This window comes from Passer montanus, unplaced genomic scaffold (assembly GCF_014805655.1).
Source record: "Passer montanus isolate IOZ18808 unplaced genomic scaffold, ASM1480565v1 scaffold40, whole genome shotgun sequence".
NCBI lineage: Eukaryota > Metazoa > Chordata > Aves > Passeriformes > Passeridae > Passer > Passer montanus.
This window is the reverse complement of record NW_024368819.1, coordinates 3,531,924-3,556,422: the sequence shown is the minus strand read 5'-3', so window position 1 is coordinate 3,556,422 and position 24,499 is coordinate 3,531,924. Positions and strand designations below refer to the sequence as shown.

The 24,499-nt window shown below is 40.0% G+C and overlaps 1 protein-coding gene across 1 annotated transcript in view; it reads left to right on the top strand.

Annotated features, from left to right (window-relative positions):
* The window catches only part of PCSK2 (proprotein convertase subtilisin/kexin type 2), a 99,292-nt gene extending 77,983 nt beyond the window's left edge, over nt 1–21,309 (top strand). The window contains exons 9-12 of the mRNA XM_039718961.1: nt 11,320–11,535; nt 12,873–12,973; nt 15,619–15,846; nt 19,594–21,309. Coding sequence (XP_039574895.1) covers nt 11,320–11,535; nt 12,873–12,973; nt 15,619–15,846; nt 19,594–20,080 — 1,032 coding nt within the window. The 3' untranslated portion in view covers nt 20,081–21,309. The remainder of the gene's footprint in view (nt 1–11,319; nt 11,536–12,872; nt 12,974–15,618; nt 15,847–19,593) is intronic.
* The last annotated feature ends 3,190 nt before the right edge of the window (nt 21,310–24,499 follow it).

Sequence of the window (24,499 nt, the reverse complement as noted above, 5' to 3'; positions counted from 1 at the left end):
TCACCTTTGATGTTCACTCTGCAATATTTTGGTATTGATTTAATTCTCAGCATACTCTGTTTATCTCTAGTCAGCTTAGAGATGCTTTTCATAGGCCATCACAGTCAAAATGGAGGAGCCTGAACCTGTAAATATTCCCCAGGTTGAAATATGTCAGCTGAGCTACTGACAGTGCATTTTCTGTTTTGGCATGTTACCAATTTAATTATTGTTTTGGATTTGGAGTGTCTCTTGGGTCACTCATGTATGGTCATTATTATAGCTGTGACTGAACTGCAGCAGTTCAGGTGTCCCTGGACTAATATCATCCAGGAGTCTCCTTGTTTATTCCCACATTCCCAGCTCCTTCTAGGAGCAGTCTGTGGTCTTTGTAAAAGAAACTCAATATCATTCTGTAATCTGTTTAACCTGTATGCTATAAGATGGTTGGGGGAAGAGTGTGTGCCACAACTCAAAAATAAATTAGCCTATAAGATGGTTGGGGGAAGAGTGTGTGCCACAACTCAAAAATAAAATAAATTAGCCCAGACAAACCAACCTTGCATGGCTTTGTCTCCACCTCTTTTAGTGTCATGCAGCCAAGACAACCATGGCTGACCCCTGGTGCTGTAGGGAATCAGCCTTCTCCCCTTGGCTGAATATAGATGGGTTTCTGTATTGACAAGGTCTGAAATTACCCAGAACATCTGCGATGGTTTTCTGTGGGAGCTCCACAGTTACTCACTTTTCCATCCAAATTATTTCTTCCTTTTACTTGTGCCAGATTCTCCCACTCTTCATCAGCAGCTCACTATAAGCAGCACATTCTGTTTTGTGACATGATAATTAAATCTACCACTGTGACAAGTAGTGAAGCATCCAAACCTTTCTCAAATGCTGAGCCTCAGATGTTTTGCCTGTAATAGAGGGATTATAGTCATCTTCATGCTTCCATCCATAAAATTGGCAGTGTACTGCAGTAACACTGGAAGACTTGTCAAAAATTCCTTCTGAGTCTGCTCAGTTTTGTAGTATAAACTGTACAAACCTCTGATGAGTTCAGAGTCCCTCTGAAGTCACCTTACACAGGCTGTGTTTCTTCTTGTGATTTTCATTTAGCTAGTGTTTCCATAAAGATCCCCTTAAACATTTTGGTCTTGAGGAGAATCTTTCTTAAGTGTGTGATCGTTCTAGCAGCACCTTCATGTATTGTTCTCTCTTCCACTAATGTTGGTTGTAGCAGATATAAACTTTGAACACAGAAAAGTTTCCATGTAATTTCTGTGTTGTCCTCGTCCAATGGAGAACTTGTGTAAAAGTAGCAAAAAAGATGGAAGAATGAAAACTGAGCTAGAGTTATTTTACCCTTCAAGAAAAGTAAATGTTAAATCATAATCATGGGGATTTTTTGTAATTTGGTATATAAAATACCTTTGAATTAACTTGCTGTCATATTGCCCTATGCTTTAATTTGTGCAGTTACACTGGAATTCACCTTCTCTTTGAATGTTAAATATCAGAGTAGGGATTTTTCTTTTCTGTTTTATTGCTTGGTTGGAGTCCCATACTCAAGAGTGTTGGGCATATTACCTTTTTAATACCTTGCCTTCAGGAGCGTTTGTGATTCTCTTCAAGAAACAATTTGCAGTATTAAGATCAGAAGGGGCCCTGAGATCATTAGGGTTGAAGGCTCAGGAAGGAGAGAGCACAGTGACAGTGAGCTGTGCTCTGGCAAGGATTCCTCTCATCAGGAGACATATGTCTCTCTTATCAGGAGACAAAAAATTAACAGGAGAGACAGCATTAGTAAACCAGTTCTGTCAGCCATTGCAGAATTAGGAGGAATTGTACTGGATTCTACCTAAAAAAAATATATTGTTGTCCAGGGGCAATTACACTTAACCTTGTAGTGGCAGTATCCCAGCTATCTCCTGGCAGTCTCCCACAGAAGATGGGACAGTTCCACCCCAAATAACTCCCCTTGTGTTATGATCATATCTGTATCTACCCTTCTTTTGCTCATTACATTTCCTAATAGAACAGTTTTTATGAGTATAGTTTGTTCTGATCTGGTTTTTTTGGAGAGCCAGATTTTCTAGCGATATTTCAAGCTGTCAGTGGATGCTGGGTATTCTCCATGGTGCTCTGAAAAACCTACTACAGAGCTGGCTGCATGTAAAGGAAGACTAACAAGCCTTTGATATAATACCCTTTTACCTAGTTTAGGTCTATAATATATGCATCACATTCTCTATTGACTGTAAAAATGTAAATCTAGTTTATTATTATTTTTCAGTGTAACCCTCCTAGCTTATTAAAAAGTATCTTTTATAAACTGAGAGGCAAAAAAAAAAAAAGGTAGGAATTCTTTTTATCAGCCTAGAGCTGATTCTCACTAGAGTTATGGTTCACGAATTAATGATGAAGCTGAAATATTGGCGGGGAGGAAGCAACATGCTGAGAATAAAAATGTGTTCTTAAACTAAAAGCAATACTTCCAAATGTCCTAGAAGGCAGTATAAGAGCTCTTGCATGGAGCAAGATTAATATCCTTGTTTCTAATGCAATAAAATACAAATCAGTAAGTAGGAGTGATACAGAATTCTTACATAGAATATGCATTTAATTGAGTTGACAAACACAGGTAATGTTTGCCTTGCTGCCACCACACTGGGGAGTCCAATTCAACGAGGACACTGCCAAGTGTTTCAGCCTTCCCACAACCTCCATTCCACTTTCATGTCCTTTAGAATTTCTTCTTCCAGAGCTACAGCAATGTGGGGGTAACTAGTCACCTGATAATGACAATAGGATAAAAGCTACAGAAACTCTGAAACTTCACGTTTATATGCCTGTTTTTATGTCTTGAAGTCACCCAGCTATAACCAAGTGGACTAAGGCCAACATGTCTTCTATTTCTCATAGGAATTCTTGTAGCTGAAGATGTCCCTGCTCATTTCAGAGTGGAGTTGGACTAGATGGCCTTTAAAAGGTCCCTTCCAACCCAAACTATTTTCTGATTCTATTTTCCTACCTTTCCTCTTCCATTATCCATTATTGACATGTGTTAAACTCATTCTTGCCTTTGCCTTAATCATACCTTCATTTTGGAGTGCTGTTCGCTTGGAAGGTAAATAGCACGAATAGAGGCAGCACCGGGCAGCATGATTAAGGACAACACAGTCTGTCATCACACTGGCAACTCCTTTATGGGCTTTCTTACTAGCTATATCTAAGGCTGAGCACAAAAGGGATAGTGTGTGCCTGAACTGGGTGTCGGCATAACCCATGGAATCAGAAGTTATTGGGAAAGGTACTCAAGCTGCTTTTTGTTACTAAGACACAATCCCACTAATTTTTTAAGGTGATCTGGCTTCACTGAGTAGTGGTGGTTGCACTGCAAGGATAAATGAGCTCACAGTTGAATTAGCAAGAACCTGGGAATAGGGTTTGAAAAGACTTTCATACACACAGAGGTCCACAAGTATTTGGCAATTTACCAGGACTGGCCTGAACACAGATGAACACTCTTACCTGATGCAGCTTTCAGCTGCTAGAAAATACTTATATGGGATGTAACTGGAAAGGACTTACTTCTAAAAATCTCTAGTTTTTAAAATTAGGCTGAAAGTTTAATGTTTATAGTACTTGCCTAATGATGGGGCCTTGCCTTCATTGTATGCATAGTATGACTGAACAAAGCAATGCTGTTTGATTTACATACCCCTCGTCTGTGCTTACCACTTTGGGGGCTAGAAGGCTTGCAGAGGGAGGTAAAGATGATAGATAGAAATCCTGTGACAACACATCTCTCTAAAATAGAGACTTTCTGTTCTCTAGTATCTTGCATCCAGAATTGTATCAGCCATCCTCTTAAACAGGAAAAGGCGACTTAGGTCAAGAACAAATTCCACTTACATTTTATGGTACATCCTGGTTTTAGTGTAGTCTCCAGTAGACATTTCCTATTTGATATTTTGTGAGTCCAGTTCTTTCCAGCTTCAGTTAATGGAATTTAAGGCAACAAAAAGAAGTTTTGTCTCTTATTTATTGCATTTTTATGATGTAGACTTTTATATTAGGACGTTGTGAGTGGTTGCTCATGGACTGAATTAAGTCCTTGAGACTTCACCTTCTCAGCCAGAATATATAAGACATAAAACATTTTTGCTTGTGCTGGTGAAAACATTACTGCTTTCCTAATGTAGTTCTACCTAAGAAAACAATGCCCAAGTACAAATTACCAGGGGAGCAGTATTAAGAATTCATAGTCACATCATGGCTTTGTAATTGGGCTCAGAAATGAAGGAAGAAAGGAAAATGAAAAGAAAAAAAAAGAAAAAAAAAGGAAATATTTCTCATTTGACTCTCTCCAAGTACATAGAAATTGTGTTACTGTTCTTTGAAAATATCATGTTAATGAAGTGTATAGATTTAGATGCCTCTAACATCATTTTATTGTTCAACAGCTAAGTGAGAACAAGAAAATTTATGATCTGGCAACCATCTGATAACTCACTTTTTGAGGAAGCCCAGCAAGCTTCTTTATAACTTGGGAGCCCTTTACCATTGTATTGCCATTGTGTCTGAAATATGCATTATAATTCCATGCCTTGTCTTATTAATCTAACATAAAATCAAACCTTATTACCATTACAAACCACACATGTTGTATCTGCTTGGAATTCTGAACCCTGGTCATCCGACAGGGATGTTTTCTAAGGAGGCAAGACAATAATGTAGCCTGAAAACTCTGATTTTTTTGTCTCTCCTGCCCCCAGGAGTGTTTTTTGCCTAATCTCTGTGCCACAGCTCAGCAGGTAGATGGTTTAGCTTCCCAGCAAGGCTGATACTGCAAGCTGGGAACCTTTCCATGGTGCTTCCAGGGGCACAGGTGAACCTATAAGGCCAGAGTTCATCACACCACTTGAGAATACTGGGAAGGGAAACCAGCATTGTCACTGCTAAAGAGTAAATTGGGTGTGCAGAGCCTTTCTCAGTGATAACCTAGCTCAGAAATAATGAGAAGAGGATGAGATTGATTTTTTAGCAAATAATATTGATACTAGAATTAGGCCTGTGGAATTGTTGTATTATCACTTCTGGTACACAGCCCAGCATCCAGCAAAAAAGAAATGGCTAATTAAAAGGTTTTGCCTTAGCATTTTCCAAGTTCCCTCCTCATTGCCCTGCTAGACTGAACCCTCACAGAAACCTAATGCTGCCTCTCTTCACCAGAAATACAATTTTACATACATTTTTCTTGGCTAAAAGAAGCCCATCCAATTTCAACAGCAATTTAGATGTAGAAAATGGCTCAAGCATTATTTTTAGGTAAAGGAGGTATTAACAATTATGCAATTAATTGTGGGTTGGCATACGTGAGTTCAGTACTTTTCTGTGACCAATTCTAAAATAGCCTTTTAATGTGGCTTATGAATTATATGCCTTAGGTTTTTTGAGAGTCTCATATACAGCAGTCTTGAAGTTTGGTGGTTATTACTTGACCCCAACAGTTTCAGAAATCTGCTGGGATAAACTGAACAGACAGTTATTAAAGACAGCAAAATGTGAAAGGGACAGAAAAAGCAGAAGCATGTTGGAAGTGTGGTTCCAAGTGATAGTTATCCTCTGCACAGTAACCGAGTTTTGAACTGAGTTCTTGCTCCTGCCAAAACAGCCTTTCCTCTTCCATTGTTGAATACCAGAAGGTTAGGCCAGCAGGGAAGGAACAGGGCCTTCATCAGTAGTCAATCTGAGAGGATAACCCTGTTGCTGTTTCTTCTGAGCTGAACTGCATGGCTTGTGGCTGTGCTGGGCTTTTTCAGGGTTACAGTTCAGCATCTCCAGGCTTTCAAAAGGAACTGGATGTAGGAGAAGTGCAAAGGCATTCAGCTCAAACAGGGTAACTGTGCCGCTGAACCTGTGTGGTAGCAAACTTTGGCAGTCCAAATATGTTTCCTGCTATGTTTTCTCTGAGGTATCTCTGAGGTAAAATCAAGGTTGCTTGGCTGGCTGTCAAAAAAGTGTTTCTGCCTAGATTTTGCTTTAGGTTTTTAACAGTGCCCAGGTCATCAGTATAGAAAGGAGCAAAGGGATCCAAGAAGTCACAGGCTACCAGATTGCTCTAGGCAAATCATCCTGGCAGCTGGAGGAGCTAGGGGAGTCAGAGATGTCAGGGATGCAGGAACATGCAGGCAGGCTCCAGAAAACCCTGGCAATACAAAAAATGGGCAGCAGTTCAGGGATGCCAAGGACTCACTGCCTCCAGCTGGCTTGTACTGCATAGCCACCTCTGCAGTAAGCTTTTGCAGCCTGACTAGCTGCTAGTAAAGTCCAGGGTAAGGAAGCAAAAACGGCCTTTGCATAATATCCACAGATGTTTATTTCAGCCATGAAGTGAGATGTGTAGAGTCCCAAAGCACATGTGGAGGGTCTAGGTTCCCCTCTCTCAAGCAGCCCCCAGGGTGACCCTGGTCTCAGGGCAGTACAAAGATGAGGGCAAATCAGGGAATAGGGAGGGAGTGGCTCAGGGACAGACATAGGAACAGGGGAAGGAGCCAATTTATTGGCTTTCAAGGGAAGCTTCTTGTGTTTCCCCAACCCAGGGAATGCCTCCCAGGGTCTCCACAACTCCCTGTTTCATATTATTAAGAAAGCTTCTCTAAGGATCAAGTGAATCAACACAAAATGACGAAAACAAAGAAAAACCCTCCACATATGCTTTGGGACTCTATTAAAAATCTCACTGCGTGGCTGAATTAAACATCTGTGGGTATTATGCAAAGGCCCTTTTTGCTTCCTGACCCTGGACTTTACCAGCAGCTCTTCAGGCTGCAACAGTAGGTGGCTATGCAACAATCAAACAATCAAAGCTTCAGGAAACACTGGCTCAGGTACTAGCCCAGCAGGCATAATGAATGAAGAAAACAACAAGCAGGCATAATGAATGAAAAAAAAACATAGTTGAAGATATGCCTGAAGTTACATGTAGTGAGAAAGGCTGAAGTCTTCTGCCAGCTCACTTTTGCAAGGTAGTTCACAAAAGATATTTCTCTGGGATTATGCACTTGTGGAAGATGAGAAAAAGGAGTAAGAATATTTCTCTGGGATTTTTTTCCTCATAGTGCTTCCTACTAAGGACACTGGAAATAGAAAACCTGCTCTTTTCTTAAAGAGATCTTCACAGGAACTGTCTGTGAATTACTAAGCATATAGCCTTGCCAAAAATTTAATTCTGGTTCATCTTGAATTGAGAACTGGGCCTCTCTTGGGCTGGTATTAAACACACCCTGATCCATTTTCAGCTCTGAGTGAGATGTATCTTCAGATGGCTCAGAAGGGCGAGTGCCAGGCCATGCATCACTTTTGGAGGAAATGAGCAGGTTTCTACAGGATTCTGGAGGAAAGATACTTTTTTAAATGTGTCTTACAACCTTGCTGGTGTTGTGTTCTCCCTGACTCTTCCTTCAGGCTCCCTCTGGTGGTTACAGTGTATGTTACTGCTGCCTTCTTCAGTCCCGTTTTCGGTCCTCATGTACAGCAGCTTGAGTCACACTAGTAACATTTTTTAGGTTCACATAAGGTTGAGGTGCAAATAGGAGCTTTAAAAATGATGTTTAGTTAGTGTGACTGGTTTTGGTTTGTTTTGTTTTTTGGGGTTTTTTTTCCCCTGGGCCATCATAGAGTGCTTTGAGTAGGAACGGGCCTTAAAGGCCATCTAATTCTTGAACCCCTGCCATGCCATGAGCAGGGATGTCACCCACTAGATCAGGACTAGATCAGTTTTATTACTACTACTATCGAGAGAATTGAAAATTCACTTCTCCTGAAGCCGTATATTTCTACCTGGTAAACGACAGGATGCCTGAGAGCAGCCACCAAGCAGCTTGCCTGTGCAGGCAGTCCCACTGCGGGGTCTGGCTGTGGGCCATGTGAGCAACAAGTCCTAAGCATCATCACAAATAATGCAGATGGGCTGCTGTCAGTTTATTCCAGCAGTGTTTGCTCATCTTTCCAGTCCTGGCTAGGAAAGAAAGACAACTGAAATTAGAGTATTAAGAGATGAGTTGTAGGTTTTAACTGTAAGGCCCACTTATGGATGTGACTCCTGTGAAAGCGATATCCTGAGGCCATTCTCAAACTTACAGTAATTGCATGCATAAAACCCATCCCAGAATTTCAGTTCCTCTGTGAATTCGCCTTGCTTCACACCAACAATCTGTTACATGCATTTTCTGCCATTCTGCTACAAATCCCATCCATGGGGTAAAATGCTTGGCAGCATGGAACAGTCCTGCTGAGCAGGGTGAAGGTTTTTTCTCTGTGCTGGACACTGCAGAGGTTAAATTCATGTTGGCACTTTAGTGAATTTCTCAAGTGAAATTGAAGTGTTTCCTCTCCCTTTCAAATGACAACAAAGGAGACTGTTTAAGAACGGGTCCATACATGAGATTTTCTGCCATTCTGCTACAAATCCCATCCATGGGGTAAAATGCTTGGCAGCATGGAACAGTCCTGCTGAGCAGGGTGAAGTTCTTTTCTCTATGCTGGACACTGGAGAGGTTAAATTCATGTTAGCACTTTAGTGAATTTCTCAGGTGACATTGAAGTGTTTCCTCTCCCTTTCAAATGGCAAGAAAGGAGATTGATAAGAACGGGTCCATACATGACAAGCATCCTATTCCTGCCACCTGCTTTCTGTGTTGGACAGCCACCTGTTCCTTTGGGACTGAGGCTGTCCAAAGCAGGTAGAGGGTTGCAACGTGGTGAGGTGGTGTAGGTGGGCATGGTGGTGACAAGATTGGGATGTAGCCTTTGAAGGCAGTCCAAAGATGAGGTTTGGGCCCTGTAAATTAATGGCAGTCAGAGCAAAAGGTGGGATATGGAAGTCAAAGAGAAAAAAGGCACAACTGGTCTTGTTCTACTGATTTTTTATTTTTAAAATAAATTGCTATCATGATTTTGTTCTTAAAGGCACATATTTTTGCAACAGTATTCTCCTCCCTTAAAATGCAACTGATACCAGGCCTTTGTGGAAGTTCTTAGATGGATTTCAGTGAGCTTTTTCATAGTCATTATCTTTATTATGAAAATCTGTGGCCTGAGATGTTACATATCCCAGTGTCAGCAATCCTGCTGTGCAATTCAGTGGATTATAATGCAACTCACTAACATGCTTGAAATAATGAGGTTGCTCTGTTCAGTGGGGTGCAATGAAAAATAGAAGCTACTGCTGGGAACTCAGATTTGATTTAAAATCCTGACTGAAAAGGTTCCCTATTAAAATGCCACTGCAGGTTACTAAGTTTGTATATTCATTAACTTCCATTTCATGCTGGGCAATGAGAAGACCAGAAGAAATTTTTTAGCCTTTTGCTCAGTGCGTCTAAACAGTGTGTTAAATGCCAGCCTTGCAGACTTCTGGTGCTCTTGGAAGTAAATGTTGGATTACTTGAACTAAACATAGAGAGAAACGGTGGCTGTGCTGGAATCAGTTGGAGGTCCGAGCTTTGAGTTCCATAGCACTGATCTCTCCCTGAGAGTTGAAGTTCTCACATCTGACTCTCTTTCAGGCATCTCCTACTTCTGATTATGGAATTAGAAGGAGCTGAGTGGATCCCTTCCCACTACCTGCCTATCTGGAAGTTGGGGAGAGGGTGTAGATTTCTTTTGTTTAATTATTTGCAAGCCTTTATAGTGGCCCTTCACCTACAGTCAGTCCTGTCCATCTCAGCATAATTTCTGGGCCATTTTCTTGTAGATTATTTGTATGGCCTCACAGTTTTATTTTCTCCTTAAAAGTAGAAGCTGGTTTGTCAGAAAAACAGCTCTGAGCCAATCATACTTTTGGAAAAAGAAATGTATTGAGAGAAAAAGGTGCTGGTAGAACTTCTTAGCCATTGTCTGAACCTGACTGGATCTTACAAACAGCCTGTGAGATGACGTATATCCCAAAGAACACTTTTCCTCATGGCACTTAGACCATGATATAAATGCTTATGAATCCATAAAATGTCTTAGCATGTGCATCAGGAGCCTTCAGGGTGTGAAGCAAATCAGGTGATAAATGGAAGTGCTTTGTGTACACAAAGTTGCAGAACTGGCTTTGGCTGCCATTTACCTGGATTTAATAACCTGCATAGGTCTGTGTATCACAACTGGAGCTTCATATATGTTTTGTTTGTACCATATTTCTTATGGCACTTAGACCATGATATAAATGCTTATGAATCCATAAAATGTCTTTTATGTGCATCGGGAGCCTTCAGGGTGTGAAGCAAACCAGGTGATAAATGGAAGTGCTTTGTGTACCAAGGGTGGCTTTGGCTACCATTTACCTGGATTTAATAACCTGCATAGGTCTGTGTATCACAACTGAAGCTTCATATATGTTTTGTTTGTACCACATCTCTCCTTTATAGATGCTCAGCTTTACAATTAGATGTGCAGTTTTTTTGCCAGTTGATAGGGGTGATTTAAAAGACATGGACACCAATAAAGAATGGTCTTATTTTACTACTAATACTAAGGCAACAGAGGCAAAATAATACATTAAATAAAACAATAAGCCTACTATGCACTCAGTTGATAGGGGTGATTTAAAAGACATGGACACCAATAAAGAATGGTCTTATTTTACTACTAATACTAAGGCAACACAGAGGCAAAATAATACATTAAATAAAGCAATAAGCTTACTATGCACTTGACTTCAGCAACGAACAAAACAAGCAAGATAATGCACCTAATCAGTACTGTATGAGAGAGAGAGAATAGTGGTTGAGAAAGATACATCACCAATTGCCTAAATATTTTACCATCATCCAGAACCCACAGTTCTGGTCTGTTGCAGTGGTGATTTGGAGAACTTTCCAGGGAACTGGGATGTCCTAAAAGTGTGTTCACTCCTAAGTGATGTTTCCAAAGTCACTGCAAATGGGGTTTTTATAACACACTTCCCAGCCAACAGGAACCAGGGCTTGGCCAGAGCCCAGGCCATGGTGGGGATAGGGGTTTCTTGCAAATAAACATCTGGTGATGTCAGTTGGGAAGTTTTCTTAAAATGATACATTTATTAACATGTCTTGCAGATAGTTACACACGGTCATGTGAAAGTTCCTAAAGCAGCCGGGTTCACGTTAAAGCAGGTTGGTCAGTCTGTGTGCAAGATTCTTTTGTTAAATGGCTGACATAGACAGTATCTATTACATGACTTCCAGGATTCAACTAAGTCAGCTTTGGCTCGGGCCTGTTGTTCAGCCCTGAGCTCTTCCAAAGTTTAAAGTTGCTGCACTTTAACTCGTTTAACTGCAGAGGGTCGATTTTCCCCTCTCACAGGGCCGGGGTGGAAAAGGCAGCATCTATGTCTGGGCCTCTGGAGATGGAGGCAGCTATGATGACTGTAACTGTGATGGTTATGCATCGAGCATGTGGACAATCTCCATCAATTCTGCCATAAACGATGGACGGACAGCTCTGTATGATGAAAGCTGCTCTTCAACCTTAGCCTCCACTTTTAGTAACGGGAGGAAGAGAAATCCAGAAGCTGGTGTGGTGAGTCCTGATACTATTGTGCTGCTGTTGCTGTCTTTGTGCATGATGTATGTCTATCTGCATGACCTATTGTAACTCTGTGTACTTTGGAGCAGCAGATGGTTCTTTGTTGAGATGAATATTTTCTCATTTACAGTATGTGAGGGTGCCAAAACTGTCAGCTGAGAAGATGTGGTATTTTTACTGAGAACAGCAATGATCTTCCATCTTTTAGAGCTTCAAAGGAAAGTTGGTGCTTTCCTTTATCAGAAATCCGATTACAAAGTTCCGTTTCCCTCTTTCTGGAGGACAGTGTGACAAAAGGTCTCTCTAAAAATCTAAGTTAACATCTGAGATCGTATTTACTTGTACTGGCAGACTTCTGCTGTACAAGCAGCACAGAGCAGAATGGCATTTAGTAACCCACAGAGGACATATAGGGGTTCAGATTACCAGAGCCTGCTGTTGCTGCAAGGCCATACCTACAGCTGGAAAACAGGCAGGTTCTGTTCAGTTGTATTTGGGATTCTCTTCCACTGTAGTGATCAGTGCTCTTCAGCTCTTCAGTACCTTCAGACTGGCCAGGTCTTGGTTCAGTTTACAGAGTGGAAAATGCAGGCATACTGACTCAAGGTTAGTTTTTGCAAAAAGCTGTTGTACAGTTTCCATGGCCCTGTCTCAAATCCCCAAGATGCACTGTGCAATCCTAATTGCCCACATGCAGTAGCAGACAGAGCACTAGTTTCTGTCTTCAGTCATCTGTCATCTATCTGTGATGATACTAGACAAAATTATCTGTGGCCAATCCTAAATGCCCACATGCAGTAGCAGACAGAGCACTAGTTTCTGTCTTCAGTCAGCTCTGTGATGATACCAGCCAAAATGATCTGTGGTATCTTTGTAATTATTGCCATAAAATGCATTTCTGAGTTTTTATTCTGGTCTCTGCTAGTGACTAATCTGCACAGAAGACAGCAGCCTGGTGCTGCTGCTGGTCTCAGAGTTGGACAAATGTTAAAAAGCTTAATAGTGTTAACAATTCTAGTTTCAAATCTTTTTGATAATCAGAAGAGAATTTAGGGCCTTTGGTTAAACTGTGTTGGTAAGAAATAGATGGGTTCTAAGTGATAATGACCACTGGTTTACTACCTGATGACTTGCTCTTTCATTTATGCTCTGAATGTGTCTCACCATGGTTTTAAATTGATACACCCTTCCAAAAAAGAGAACAGATCGTGGGCAGGAACACAATTAATGAGCAAGGGCACAAACTCCACTTTCTGTATTTTTTTCTGAGTCTGTAGCTGGAACAAAAACGGGATATCTGGTTTCATTAATTGCATCTAATATCATTGCAGGCTACAACAGATTTGTATGGCAACTGCACCCTGCGTCATTCAGGCACGTCTGCAGCTGCCCCTGAAGCGGCCGGAGTGTTTGCCCTGGCCCTGGAGGCTAAGTATGCTGTTGAGAAATTCCTCATGAGCTCTAGGGAGGGGAGGGCCTGTGGTTTGTTGAATGGTGTTCATCATTTCAGTGCAGGCTGTGGCACAGGGCTGCAATAACCAGCTCTAAAGCCACCTCTTACAGTAGTGACGTGCACGGTGACTTGCAGATGGAGCAACAGCCTTGCCAAAGTTGCATGGCAGATGTATTTTGGCTCTCTGGCTCTCTCTGTGTCCTCCCCATCCTCTGCATATGGGGATTAGACATCTCTAGCACTGTTTGGAGGAGGAGATTATTTAATTTCTCCACATGTCCTCTGTGAAACGCCCAGCCTACAGAAATGTAGGAATGACCCTGTAATATCAGACATGAGTTCATCTTGTGCCAGGATACTGTCTGCAATGACAGATGCTTAGGAAGAGGACAAGAAATGGGGATTAAGAGTGATCTTTCAACAAGAGCTTTGTTGCTCCATGATTTGTAGAGACAGCAGTGGGTCTCTTCTGTTTAATAGCCACAGGCAGATTGATCTTCCTTAAAGTTGTCTAACTCTTTTTCAGATTGTCTGTATTTGGCACCTAGGTCATCCAGTAACAATCAGTTCCTCAATATTTTTTGGCAATGGTGGTGTGGAATGTTTTCTTTGTTTTCTTAACCCATTACTGGTAGCTTGCTGTGTAATTGCTTTGTTATATGAAGGAATAAATATCCATTGTCTGTTTACCATCTTAATGGCATTCCTGACACTGGAACCTTTTTTATCTCTTGAAATCATTCATCTTTTTCTCTATTGATTAGGAAAAGTTTTCCTTTCAATAACTTACACCACCTTTTTACTTTATGTTATTTTTTTTTCATTAACTGAGGCAACATTTGCTTAGATACAGAGCTTCAGTTGCTGTAACCACGGCATGAAGTGAGTACTATGTGCATAGTTTCCTTCAACAGTTCAGAATAATGAAGATTTGTCAGAGGAGGCCAAGTTTACATTAGCAGAGCAATAGCTGTCTTGCTCAGAACATGGCTTGGTCCAAGTCTCATTTTTCAGGTTGTATACATGTAAAACACATGCCAAATGTTTAGCTTTGTATGATCATTCCTTCTACTATCAAATTCATTCAGTGGGACAGCCACTATATAAAATATTAATATGGCCATAAAAATGTAAATGTTTAATGAATTTTCTGACCACTGAATGTTTAAACTGGACTGGAACCTAAATATTTCAGACATAATTATCATTCTTCTTCATTTGAGCTCCCCATAAATCCCATTATAATGAACAGGAATTAGACTTAATACCCCTGGCTTGCACTAGAATTTCTAGGCTTTGCTGAGAAGGCAGTAGGAGAGAGAAGGAGCTGTCAGTGTCTCCCATATCCTTCTGGCTGTATTGAATTGTATTGTGCAGAACTGTTCTGGACAAGCCTTGCCAGGGATCACTGACAATCTCCCATGAAGCCTGTTCTTGCCTGCATTATGTCTGTCAGCTCACACACAATATAGGACTGATATGTCTCTCAAATCAGACGACAAGTCTTGCCAGGGATCACTGACAATCTCCCATGAAGCCTGTTCTTGCCTGCATTATGTCAGCTCCTGAGCAATATAGGACTGATATGTCTCTCAAATCAGACCAATCCATGAAATAGAAAGTAGAGCTTTAAGATATGTAGCAAGCTCTTAAAAGATCTCAATAGGAATGATGCAAGTGATATCTTCTTTTCAGCTGTCTTGTGCCACCTTGGGGGAATGACAGTAATTGGCTATTCTGGTGCACATTCAGCACGCACACATGCTTATTACTTGGGGCACAGAAAGCTGAAAAGCACATCCTTTTAGGCTGATGGTTTGAATCAGACATATTGTGATGTTGAAAGAGTTCATCATAAAACTACTGGAATAGCTTTAGTTATGTAGAATTAGAATGTCAGTTCTAAAGCTTTTTAGAATAACAAGTGCCCTTCCTGTTTTCATAATCACTGTATATCTAGGAAGACAGGCGATGATGAAAAATAACCATTTCAGCTAGGGAAATGTTACTTGACTGCATCCATCCATTCTAACACAACATGGGTGAAAAACCTCTGCCATACCTTATACTGCAAAGCTGCAGCCACCCATGGCCCATATATCCATGGTCACAGAATCCTGACATTACTAAGACCTGGATCGTGAGAGCTCAGCAGCTCCATCAGATTAGGGCTTCTGAGGGTGGATCCTGGAAGGTCCATGGGAACAGCAGGAGGAGCAGGCAAGAAATAGGAGGCAAGATATAAGAGGAAAACCAGGTGACATTTTTTTATAAACCTTGAATTTTTTGCATTTTTCTCAGGATCTGGTATAATATCTTACTCATTTTATTAGTTTAAAAATTGCATGTGGAATCTATAATGTCTAGTTAAAAGAAGTTTTTAGTAAGAAGTGGTTTTGCAATTTTGGAAAACATACTCGGAAAAGTATATATGCTATATACTTCAAACCTATTCTTATTCCCACTGAGATCAATAGAAGAATTGCTACTGATATGTGTGTAGTTACAATTCCAGTGTTACTCATAGAAGCAAACTTCACCCAACGCCTTACTCAAGCACAGTTTTTCTTTAATATCTGCTTGGAAATAGTGTAATGTTTGTTTCGTATGTTGCTCTTCCACAGCTTGCATCTGACATGGAGAGACATGCAACACCTGACAGTGCTCACCTCCAAGAGAAACCAGCTTCATGATGAGGTTCACAGGTGGCGTAGGAACGGCGTGGGGCTGGAGTTCAACCACTTGTTTGGCTATGGTGTCCTAGATGCAGGAGCCATGGTTAAGATGGCAAAAGACTGGAAGACTGTTCCTGAGAGATTCCATTGTGTTGGAGGGTCAATACAGGAACCTGAGTAAGTCTGAATAGTGTGGTGGGTGTGTTTAGCTTCTTCCAGGCATCTGGGAGACTGCAAACATACAATTATGTTGACAAAGACAGTTAAAGAAACTTAATGAGGATTTTACCTCATTGCCAGTAATAAGTTGATAAAACATTTTTTTTATCAACAATGCTTGATGAAACTGCATGATCTTTCAGTTCCTGACCTGCTGGGGCAGTAAATTCTATAGCCCATCTTATATGCTAGTGCCAGTAGTGTTAATAGCAACATCCATTTCTCCTGCGCACTCACAGGTATGTTTGTGCTAAAGTTTCTGTGAATAAAGAGCCTATCCCCAAATGAAAATCTGGGAGATGGGCACTGTAAATTACATAAACTGTTACCACATGAAATATCTATCAGCCAGGTCATATCTCATTGTGAGATTCTTCAGCAGACAATTATATCTCCAGAAGACTGAAACAATCATCTACAGGTGCCAGCACTGAGCACTACAGCATTCAACTGTGCTTGCTTTAAGCTCTTCAGTTCTCTAATTTCAGGGTAGGTAGTCAGGTTATTTTCTGATTTACCTTTATGTGCTAAAGTGAATGAGTCAACAAATGAATGAATGAATACTAATTGACTACAATAGCTTTAGTTTAATTTAAGTAATTGAAATACTAACTTAATAATGGCCTAAATTATATCTATACAATTTGAAATTTGACTTTTCAGTGCCTTTTTTGAAGGGAACGTTATTCTTTTGGGAAAAGAAAACAAATCAGGATGCTACCATAGCACATAGCTTGCAAATTGAATTTGCATGATTCAAGGTTCTACAGCGGAGCTCTAATTTATCTGTCTTATGCATACTCACAGGTACAAAACAAATGAGAATACCAAATCTAGTTTTAGGATATCTCTAGTATATTAATAATTAAATGCACAATAATCTCATTTATCTTAGGGCACTGAAATGGGGATCATCCTAGAGGAGGAGAGAACATTATTTCTGGAGGCTGTAAGGGATGCCTGACACATTTGTCAATTGCCTGACACATCTATATATTAACAGCACTGCTGTAATATTTGTGTTCCCCAATGAAAATGTCACTGACAGGAGATGATAAGCATTATGAAGTGTAACATGTAAATTTTTTGAATTGCACTGTAAAAAAAATTGCTAGCTAAGTCCCAGCATCTCCAGAGATTCTTTGGAAATGAAAACTCTGCATTTCTGCTGTGGATAAGTGGGTTATTCTTTCAGTTTGGTTTGCTGAAGCAACATTTTATGTATTTAAATATAGATATTTCTATACATAACTTATGTATTTGGTATAGATTTATGAAGGTGAGTAGTTGATATGGAGGTGTGTTTCAGAGCAGCATTGTCAATTAAGCAAAAGGCCAGGAAATAATTAACTGACATAATATACCGTGTCCTGAAAACAATCAGTATTTAAAATAGAAACATTTGTTAGCAACAGGAAATTTTCCTGACAAGGGTTCTGGCTGGTTTAGGGAAATACAAAGTTTTCAGACAATGTAGTCCATTAACTGAGGAATAGGAGCACACAGGAGCTCCCTCTGCTCATCTCCCACTAGGTACTACACAAAAGTGGATGTACTATATATAATCTCCCACTGGCTACTAGGCCATGGACATACTATATACATTTGTATATATTTATACACACACAAGTTGGGTAGTGGCACGTGATAAGGCTGTGGAAAATCTACTTTCTCTTCTTCATCTTTGTGTCAGGCTTTTTCCACTAACCCTGGTTCTTTCTGTTTTTTTAGGAAAATTTCACCTAGACTACAATAATTACCCTAGTGAAGCAGAGACTATTCAATCCTAGTTAATAGGAAAGGGAAATAGAGGAAGCCTTTGCTTGTGTTTTTAGAGAGCTGAGAAAACTTTTGCACTGCAGTACTTGAGAAGGTGGAGAGAAAAGCTTTTTGCAGCTGTCAAGCCTTCTGCAGAGCAGATGTAGTGGGAACACATTGGTCTTGTTTCTTTGGGCTTTAGTCTGGACAGGAAGAAAATACTCATACAGTGATGTCCCTCCTCATTAACTGAAGGAGATAAAACGCTTGTCACATCTCTGGGAATGAAGCAGTGTTTGACAAAGCTTTGTCCACTGTGTGAAAATGTTGTGAGACAACATGAATTCAGATTGAGTTGAGAGTGAGGCTTCCCATGCAGACAAACTGCAAGCACATGGCAAGTATGAAATTACAGTCCTTCACCTCTGTCTGCATGTAGTGCATTTTTCTTGTGCTTTGGCATGTAAAGTAAGTATCTCAAGGGTAGATGCTCAAATGTTTTAGCTATACAATATTCATGTTATGCCAACTTCTGCTCCATAATACTCAGATCAACACAGGTCTCTGTCTGCATGTAGTGCATTTTTCTTGTGCTTTGGCATGTAAAATAAGTATCTCAAGGGTATTATATTAGATGCTCAAATGTTTTAGCTATACAGTATTCATGTTATGCCAACTTATGCTCCATAATACTCAGATCAACGCAGGATTTTCAGTTTAAGGTAAATGCCTTGAGGATCTCAATCTAAATGATGTTTTGCTCTGCAAGTACTTCCAAGAAGGTAATGCTCTACGGAAAGAGGGCAGAGACTGGCCTGAGCCACTTAGTGATGTACCAAGTGTAATATCTGGAGCTCATCTCAAGAAGAAAAGAATTCCTGGAAGCTAGGCTTGACTGAAATGCTTTCACTGGTCTCCAAACAATGTGGTATTTCATTAGCAGAGGGAAAAAGCTGGTACTGATTTCTTTTGAAAAGAAGGTATTCATTACCACAGTGTAGTCAATGCCCTTCAAAAGATTTGAATTTGCACAACTAAGGTCAGGGAGAAGCCACTGGAAGACAAGATAATGACAAGGTGACTGGAGTCTTTTGTGACTTGGTCCCTTTTGTAATGATTGCTGTAATTCTTGTCTTTCAATTATTTCTTTTAGACAGAGGAAAATGTCACACTGCTCAAAGAACACTGATGGTGAAGATGTAGAGCATTTTTACACTTTCCATGTATTTTGCCAGCCAGTTTCTGAGGCACTGGGTAATTGAAGTTGCATCCTGACCCCAAGAGGTTTAGAAGGTACTTTACAGCCTCAGCTCCTGGGCCAGACAGCACTTTGGTAACTCGCTAAACATGTGCAGCTTCTCTCCTTGGTGCATGTACTGATGTACGGGAGGTGTTCAAGGATGGAAATCTTTATGGAAAACTATTTTTCAAATGAGCCAACTCCAGCATCCCACGTTTGTGCTGGTTTCCAAAGCAGAGCAAGGACATAGGCTTTCATGTCACTGCACGGAAATTCTGTGCAATTGGTTCCTCCAACACCTGAGAGCCATTTGCTGCTGTCATTTAAGGAAACTGACATGACTGACTACTCATGGTTCTTTTACTGAGTATGCACATTATTATGCAACTACCCAATATAGTAGTGATAGGTAAAGACAACCATTAATGTTAGTCCTTAAAGAGCAATATGTGCTTCTAAACTTGTATTACTTCTCTCTTTGTGTAGGTGTACATTTTATAATTATTTTCAAATTAAGGTTTTGGTATCATTTTCTTAAAGGGGAACATTTGCTTTCCAGCTAAGTTGGCAACTATTATTTCCTTACTTCTTCATGTATTAATAAGGAAAATCATACGGTGTTTTTCTGTGAGGCACTAAAACCCAGTAGTTTTAGCATAAGCCATATTGTACTGTTCTAATTTGCTTAATTATCTTTTGACCCACAGAAAGATACCACCAAGTGGCAAACTATTCCTCACACTGACAACCGATGCCTGTGAGGGGAAGGAGAACTTTGTCCGGTACCTTGAACACGTGCAGGCAGTTATAACGGTGAATTCCACTCGGAGAGGAGACCTCAACATCAACATGACCTCACCGATGGGAACAAAGTCCATTCTGCTGAGCCGGCGCCCCAGGGATGACGACTCCAAGGTGGGTTTTGACAAATGGCCTTTCATGACGACTCACACTTGGGGAGAAGACCCCCGAGGCACCTGGGCCCTGGAGATTGGGTTTGTTGGCAGCCAGCCCCAGCGGGGTGTGCTGAAGGAGTGGACACTGATGCTGCATGGGACTCAGAGTGCACCGTATATAGACCAAATCGTAAAAGATTATCAGTCCAAGCTGGCCATGTCCAAGAAGGAAGAGCTGGAAGAAGAGTTAGATGAAGCAGTGGAGAGAAGCCTGAAGAGTATACTGAGCAAGAAGTAGTGCTGTGTTGCATGACAGTGTCTTTCCTTCCCCAGACCCCTCTACTCACCATTCTACTATCCAAACCTCTGTGTTAGACGTATTACAATGATTGTCTCTGTAGACAAATTATCACCCTTTCTTGATTCCAAAGTCTTCTATCTCGTCAATAATTATTTTAATTGCCACTGAAGCAATCCATTTTTTATCTCTAAACCACAAAATATAATCCCACCAAATACTATGTACAGTTTGTGACTGTAAATGATGATTTTTCTTTTGTGTCATACAAATAGGTAATAACCTGCAAAGAAGTTAAAGGCTTTTCCCTTCATATTTCTGTGGTAAATGTTTGTATTAAAAAAAGAGTGAATTTTAACACTGGAAGTTGGTGATAATTGAGCACATTTTAAAAAATGACTGAGAGAGAGGGAATCACAAAGAGGTTGTCTGGAGAGGTCTTTGAACATGCTCCTTCTGCATCACTGACTTCAGTGGGACTTCCTCCATTGGGTTTAACCAAAGTACCACTAGACCCCCACAAAAAGAAATAATCCAGAGATAAGGAAAATTCACCAATCTGATTGGCAGAAATCCAATTGTTTTGAGAGTTTTATTTCATACTACAGTTACACTACATGCACACTTCAGCTACAGGATGGATCAACAGATATGCAATAAGGAAGGCAAAGCGATGCCAAAGCTGGGTGGCAGGGAGAAGTGATTTGCAAACCGGGTCGGGGCCTCTTAGAAGCACAAGTCCCAGTTTTGCTGGAGTTTTTTTTAGTTTGGTTGTTTGGGGGATTCTTTTCCTGTGTTGTTGTTTTTTGGGTTTGTTTCTTTAAATTATTATTTGTAATTTTGGCAATTTAAATCAATTTATCATCTTACAGCAGAACAAGCACATAGGGATTAGCCGTAGGATTTCTGGCAGCTTGTGTGCATCTGCTGGTCTCTCTGCTGAGATGTTCTCCAGCACTATAAAATGAGGCTGTGTCAGCATTACCAACCACAGATACCCATTTTCTGGGGTTTATAACCCAGCTGCCAGTAAACTGCTGTGGGGAAAATTTGAAGCACACAGTTTCAGTCCCAAAGCAATTTTTAATTTAAATTTCTTTTTTTTAAGCTATATATTTGCTGGTATTATGTTATACAGATATATTTAAGGAGAAAAATATGCTGAAGTTATTAAAGTGTAATGCAATGTTGGCCTTCTTGAGAAATAAAATGTAGTATATTTGGGAAGATTTGTTGGCAGTCATTGTTTTTTCTGTTTAAAGTCAGTCCCATCTTGACTTTTTGGACATGAGTTAAAGTCCATTTCTCTCACCCTCAAGAGTGTGCTCTGGCTATTGCTGCAAAAGATAAAATTCTCCCTGTTGGGAATTACTGATGGAAGCAACCACTACATGTTCTCAGGTGTGAGATCCCAAATTTAACCTTTGAGAAATAAAGGGTGTTCATTCTGCAAATATCTAGGCACTTGCACTAAAGCCCATCATAGACCTACTCAAATGGTAATTTTAAGCAGGTATTTCAGATCTTTGCCAGACCCAAGATCTACATTTTAGCAGTGACTAGTTTCAGAGTTTTATTATGTATTTTTAATATGCAGAGTATGAATCTAAGATGTTTTAATAAGAGTTGTCCTGGTTGATCCGGTGCATAGTAGTAGAAACACATTTAGTAAGTAAATATTTATCTAACAAATTAAAAACTTAACCCAAAGGTTCTGTGGTGGCCGTGTTTCACTTAAGAATGTATGAGAATAATGTTAATTCAAGAGACTATCCATCTTTTATTTTTCCGTAAGAGGCCTGTTCTTTCCTTTTCCAAATGAAAAATAAACAGCTCAACCTACTCAAAGTCTATGTGAATTACACTCTAAAGCCAAGCCAAGCAGCCTCACGCTACTCACAGGTTTCTCATTGTGTGCAGCAGTCCCATCAGAAAAATTTACCATATATATATATATTTATGCACACACCTGTGGTATCACTCTCTGTGTGTTTTATATTTATATATATATATTTATATATATATATTTTTATATATATATATATATATATATATGTAAAACATAAAATATATATATTCAGAGAACATTACGTATATCTGCATATAAATATGTCTAGAATTACATACGGTATGTAAGATGTAATACACATACATCATAACTTTTTGTGTGTATGTGACCAAAGAAAGAGGTTACTGAAAGTTTTTACTAGACTTCTAAAATTTGGAAAAGTTTTGGAATAAGAAAAGTCCATGTGGAACTCTAAATGAACATGTACATGACTTTCCATTTCATTCATGTAATTTTGCAGTTGTCTGTTAAATTATTAAATATCTTATAAAGCAGCAAAATAACTAGATGGCTGTCCATATTTTCATAATGCTGACATAATTTAGTAACTGAAAAATCACAACAATGAGTGATATACAGAAATGGTGAATTTTTATATAATTATATATATAAAACTACATTTATATACCATATAGAGATCTACTTCAAATTCTTGGGAATTTTTGCTTCAAGGGATCACTGAAAAATATGTCCGTTAGACTGAGTTTTTATGGTATTGCTGATGAAAAAGAAAGTTCATTTTTTAGTATTTATAATAAAAGGGAAAATTAAGCTCATGATGCAAAATAGGTGAGCCTTGTGATGATGTTTTATAATATCAGTAAAATAAAGAGCTGTTATAAACTGGCAGGTCCTATCATCATTGCTTATCTGAAGGTAAATGGGAGGTAAAATGCTGCTCTCAGTGTGATGGCTTCCTACTTCTCTGCTTTTTACACTGGTAAAGAAATTTGTATCCTGCATATACTGGATATGGAGAAGATAAAGAGTTGATAGCAGCAGATTATGAATAAAGTGTTTTATGTTAGCTGTGAAACTCTGTCACATACAAGATTCACGCCAAGGCTGGGAGGAGCTTTTTAAAATTTACATGGCATTATTTTCATGGTTCAAACCCATTGGCTCCAAGGTCAGCTCTGCAAAGGCAGCAGCAGGGCAGGTGCTGAGCTGCATTGGGAGGAGGAGGAGGAGGATCAGGAATAAAGACTGGCAGTTTTGCACTTCAGCTGATAAGCAGCTCTGCTCCCAAGGAAATGCTGCTGCAGATTTTTTTTTCCTCTGATGTTTCTTTGATTCACATTAAACCCCCTGTTTCCCTTTTCATCTCTACTTCCACCCCATAATGTTTGGGTACTTTTTATCTCCTGTGTTCCCATGGCAGAAAGTGTATTTCATTTTATAATACTCTGTCATGTCTGGAGCAGTAAAATCCGGCAGGGAACCTCCTGATCTAGTTGTGGTTGCCACAGAAGTGAGAATGCACCTGTAGAAACCTGAGTCTCATTCCAGTCTCTTGTTGAATAGATGCTTGCAACTATTTCACCATTAAACTTTAGCATTTAAACACTTCATTGAGGATCTGCATTTAATGTAGAAGTTAGCCCCTAAAATTACAAGATTTACTGTACACTTCAGCATGGTCACTATTACCATATAGTGACTACTATACTTCCAGTAGTTTTCTATATAAGTTTCTTACAAATATACAGAAAGTTTACAGATTGTAGCAGAATTTAGCCCTCACCTCTTCTTAGTCCTTGACTTCTGCTGTTTGCTGCCCAGGCAATGCAGTATGTGATTTCCCTCGGCAGTAAGTGCCATCAAACAAGATTTAGGAGCAGTTCTTAAATCACACTGAAATGCTGAGCAAGGGTTACAGCCATCATAAACCAGGTCTGGGTTAGCAGCCCCTGGTGACACCACAGCACAAAAAGGATTAAGGTGGTGGACGTATTCACACACTGGACACCTCACCCAGGCTGTCCTGACATTGCCTCCTTGCCATTGAATGTATTGCAGTGAAATCAGATGGGCTGGAAGAGGGGGAAAAATACCCAGTTCCATCCAGCTACTGCCTGCCTGAACCTGTCTATACTCTGCTTTGTGACAGAATTATTAAACAGCCTGCCTATTGCTGCAATGAGGGTAGGTTTGGGGGGTTTTGTTTTGTTTACCTTGCAGCAGTCAAATTCTTTCAGCAGCAATTATTCTGGGCAGTTGCTACCAGGTCACCAGAGCCCAGCCTGCATAGGCATTGATAAATTCCTTCTCTGCAGTTATTTATACTGTTAATATATTAAACTGAAAAGCAACACGCTCTAGTAAGCCATGTCTGGAGTAAACTCCCACAGCATTCCAATAAACCAGCATCAACAAAAAGTCCTGACTAAAATTGTGACTGTGAGAGTCACCTGTCCCTGTTTCAAAGATGCCACTTTACCAGGCCTAACAATCACAGTAGATCAGATGCTACACCTGTGCTGGACCTCATGAATGAAATAACCCCACATATTATTGAAGGAAAGCCTTGGGTGCTGTGAGGAATTTCTTGATCTCAGACTTGTCAACTC